General features: G+C 35.3%; 1 protein-coding gene across 1 annotated transcript; it reads right to left on the bottom strand.

Moving 5' to 3' along the window:
• Positions 1-228: 228 nt before the first annotated feature.
• LOC134601970 (olfactory receptor 6C4-like) lies at positions 229-1581 on the bottom strand. Its single transcript, XM_063446476.1, has 2 exons — positions 1045-1581; positions 229-279 (listed from the first exon to the last, which is right to left on the bottom strand). The coding sequence occupies exons 1-2, from the start codon at positions 1579-1581 to the stop codon at positions 229-231; spliced, it is 588 nt and encodes a 195-aa protein (XP_063302546.1).
• Between the last annotated feature and the right edge of the window lie 2406 nt (positions 1582-3987).

The raw sequence follows: 3987 nt of genomic DNA, 5'->3' as shown, positions 1-3987 counted from the left end.
TCTAGGAGGGATAACATAATAGTGCTGACACCGCATTATTTACACAGAAATAAAAACACATTTTATCATATGATGATTTACCCCTACTTGTATGTTTTGCTTCATATGCGACAATTCACCTATTGTTTTATATTTTATTATTGCTAAATTATAAATATATATTATTCTTTCTGTATATTGTATTTCATTACCATTGCCATATGATATATACATATTATAATATACTTTCTATATTGAGATCAAGAGATCTGCCACTTGTGTAAGCTGTTTTAGATAAACCTGTAATGAAAACATGCATAATTAAATAAATGCATGTTCGTTGGTGGTATATCTACTAAACAGTAATTATATATAGATTTTTTTGTATTTGGGAATTGGAATATCCCTTTAAGTTGCATATCTACTGTACTATTTGGTCACAATGATATAGGAGAACAATCACAACTTACAATAATTATAATTACAATCTGATTTTATAATAATAACATAAAATAAACATTCTAGGTTCCACAACCACTTCATCTCACTGAATTGGTTCGGATGCCTGGACTCCCCTCCTAATGTCCAACTCTTCAGTGTTACACCATTTTTTGAATGGTTCAGCCCTGAATGTGGGATCCTGGCCATTACCTGTTGCTCCAGTTTATACTTCCATATTAGCCTAAGCCGTGATGGCACCTACAACAGACTGAGCGGGTCAGCCTATCACCTCTGCCCATTGTTAGTATGAGTAGGTATAGATAATGTGGAGTTGCAGGTTCCCAGAAACCCTCATTCAGTGTTAATAAATCTCCAATAAAAATGGCTTAATTTCTAATCGTGAATTATTTCTAAGGGACTTCTGACACCATAACCCTTTTAATGAGATGTAGTGTTCAAGGTGCTTAGAGTATCCTTTTAATCATCAGAAAATAAGTGACACACATTGCAAACTACAAACAGGTAAATTAAAATTTGGACAGGGTATGCCAGCTATAATTACAGTGAATTGCTTAAATATCTTGTCTGAGCTATTTCAATATATATTTTGATAACATCTCTTACCTCCTGATTTCTTAGACTGTATATAAAGGGGTTAAATAATGGAGTGCCCACTGTGTATAATATTGAAAGAAATTTGTTAACATTAAGGGCATTTACCTTGTACGGTACCATATAAATAATAATGAGAGGGCCATAATACGAGCAGACAGATGCCAAATGGGAGCTGCAAGTGGAGAATGCTTTCTTCCTTCCATTGATGCTGGATATTCCGAGGATAGCCATAGAAATGCACACATAAGTCACAATAATGAAAACAAAAGTAGATAAGACTACCGGGATGGAGAGCACAAGGACTTCTGTTCTCAAGAGTGTAGTGTCTGAACACGAAAGTTCTACAAGTGGTGCAAAATCACAAAAGTAATGATCTAAAACATTTGGACCACAGAACTCAAGCTGACATATAAGAATAATTGTTATGAGAACTAAAGAGAAACTCAATGACCAGGATAACAAAACTACCTTATTACAAAGCTGAGTATCCATTACTTGAGTGTAATGCAGTGGTTTACAAATGGCCAGATATCGATCGTAGGACATCACTGTAAGTAGAAGAGATTCCACTGTACCCGAGGCAATATATATATAGAATTGTAAAATGCAACCAACAAATGTCATAGTGCCCCCCTCTAATAGTATGATACGTAACATGTTAGGGACAATGTTTGTAGTTAAAAGTAATTCTGACAGTGATAGGTATTTTATGAAGTAATATATTGGATATTGAAGTCGCTGACTTACTGACATCAGTACTAAGATTGTGAAGTCCCCGATTATAGTGGTCAGGTAGATAGAAAACAGAATAACAAAAAGTATAAACTTAAAATAATATTTTTCACTTTGGATTCCAATTAGAAAGAACTGACTGATCATAGTTTGGTTTTTTGGCATTGTGCTTTCATGCGGTATCCATAACATTATAACATGTTGCATTATTAACTAAAATCCCACATCCATATAATCATATCCATGTATGGTTTGCATTTAGATCTGAAAAGAAAGTAAGAAATATAATAAGACAGAAAAATAATTGAGTTATATTGTATTATTTTTATAGCACCTGGCAAAACCAAATAAAGAAGGGGGGAAGAGGAGGAGAAGAGGGACCTGCAAGTCACAAGAAGAAGAATATGCCAGATGATTTAGTTAGGAATGATGCCTGGATGTATGTAAACTTGCAAAACAAACAAAACTGAAGTATGGGAGATCTGAAGGGTGTAGAGGGTGCGTGGAAATGCTAGTTATGTGAAGAATGATGGAATGACTGGTGTAGCGAATGGGTTTGTTGCCTAGTAAGTAGATATGGTTTTTAAAGAGATTTCTGTTGGTTGGGGATTAGGGAAAGTCAAATAGGACAACATATGTAATTCCTTGTGAATAATGGTGTCCTTAAACTAAGAAATATTATTGCAAATATAAACAGAGGACAAGAAAAAGATAGCAGAGAGATGGCAATAAGTGAACGGCAACAGTCAAGCCAAGAAATTATTTACATTAGAAATCATTGTATAGTGTAACCATTTTAATCATTGTGTAGTGCTTTTCCAGATTCTGTATTATTTTCATATGCTAACTGCTGAGTTGGCCTTGCAAGTTATCAAACATCTGATTCTGGAAACATCTGGGGTTGTTTCCAATAGACACCGAATTATGTACAATCAGGAATGTTCCAAGTTAAAAATGGAATTAATAACATAATACTGACATGTTAAAACAATCAGATTAAACATACCTTGTATTTTGCAGATGAACACTGGAAACAATATTTAGGTACACCATGAAATAAAAATCTAAAAAGTATATAATAAGCCAGTCCCCTAAACAAGTATTCTAAATAATAGACATACCGTGATGATCTCAGGAACTAATGAGGAGCGAGTTATCATTTTCCGTTTATATACAGCTGAAATCACATTTCAGCTATAACTGCTTGGAAAATTGGTCCCTTAGGACACAATCAAAATGCACTTGACGGTACTCTCTTAGGATTTAATATCTTTTGAAACATATCAAGAGGGGTCATTTAATTAGAGCAATTTTGGAAAGCAGTAGACGTTGCAGTATCTCCTTAAAAATATAAATTATATTATTATTATTATTATATATTATTATAACATATATTATAATATTAGTAAAGATTAAGAAAACATGAATAGTATGGATCTGCTTTTCTTGTGATATTACTAGTTTGACAAGTGTGACAAACTGCCATTTGCCACTGGGCATTGGAGAGGACTGATTGCTAGCCTCCTGCCCTGCGACTATGGCCCTGAGATGCATTGCCCTTTTAAGAACTGTATTTAGGCATAATGGATTTTTATATTGATGTTCCTGGCCCTTTAATTACTTCGGAGCAATGTTGCAACTTTAAATTGGCACTTCGATACAGTCGAAGTGCCGAAGTAGTCGAAGTGGCCGCCATTCGACAAACGAACACGTGGTGGCGGCCATTTCAACTTATTCAAACGCGGTCAGCGGTGTGTGCAGCCAAATCCATGGAACTGTTTGCGGCTACCCAATTGCTTGAACACCGCTGACCCGTACCTTCTTCGACACTGCGGCTGGAGACTAAGTCCCGTTTGAAGATTCGAACGCTCGTTCAAATGGGACTTAGTAATTTTCTCGATGTAAAATAGACCGACCGCACAGCCCAAATCCATGGAACTGTTTTGGGCATGAAAATGTGCTTGCGGTCGGTCCTAAAGGACTTCCAGCTAACTCTGGAAGGAATTGGTTGAATTTTGGATATATTTGTATGTGGAATGTGCTGATTAATAATATGTAACTTTTATTAATATTGGATGTATGGCTTTAGAGTTATGAATGTTGGTTAAAAAGTATGTTTTAAAATGTATGTATAATTGGATTACCTCTCAGGCTAAGGGGAGGGAATCTGTGGAATGTAACCATTGTGTGATTGGGTAATGTACTAATTGTTGTGGATCC

Source organism: Pelobates fuscus, chromosome 3 (genome assembly GCF_036172605.1).
Source record: "Pelobates fuscus isolate aPelFus1 chromosome 3, aPelFus1.pri, whole genome shotgun sequence".
Taxonomy (NCBI): Eukaryota; Metazoa; Chordata; class Amphibia; order Anura; family Pelobatidae; genus Pelobates; species Pelobates fuscus.
This window is presented reverse-complemented; position numbering and strand designations above follow the sequence as displayed.

Coding starts and splice junctions, on each gene's coding strand:
- LOC134601970 (XM_063446476.1), bottom strand. CDS start 1,581: ATGTCCTACGATCGATATCTGGCCATTTGTAAACCACTGCATTACACT. Junction 280..1,044: donor ACAGTCTAAGAAATCAGGAG/GTAAGAGATGTT, acceptor TTTTCATTACAG/GTTTATCTAAAACAGCTTAC.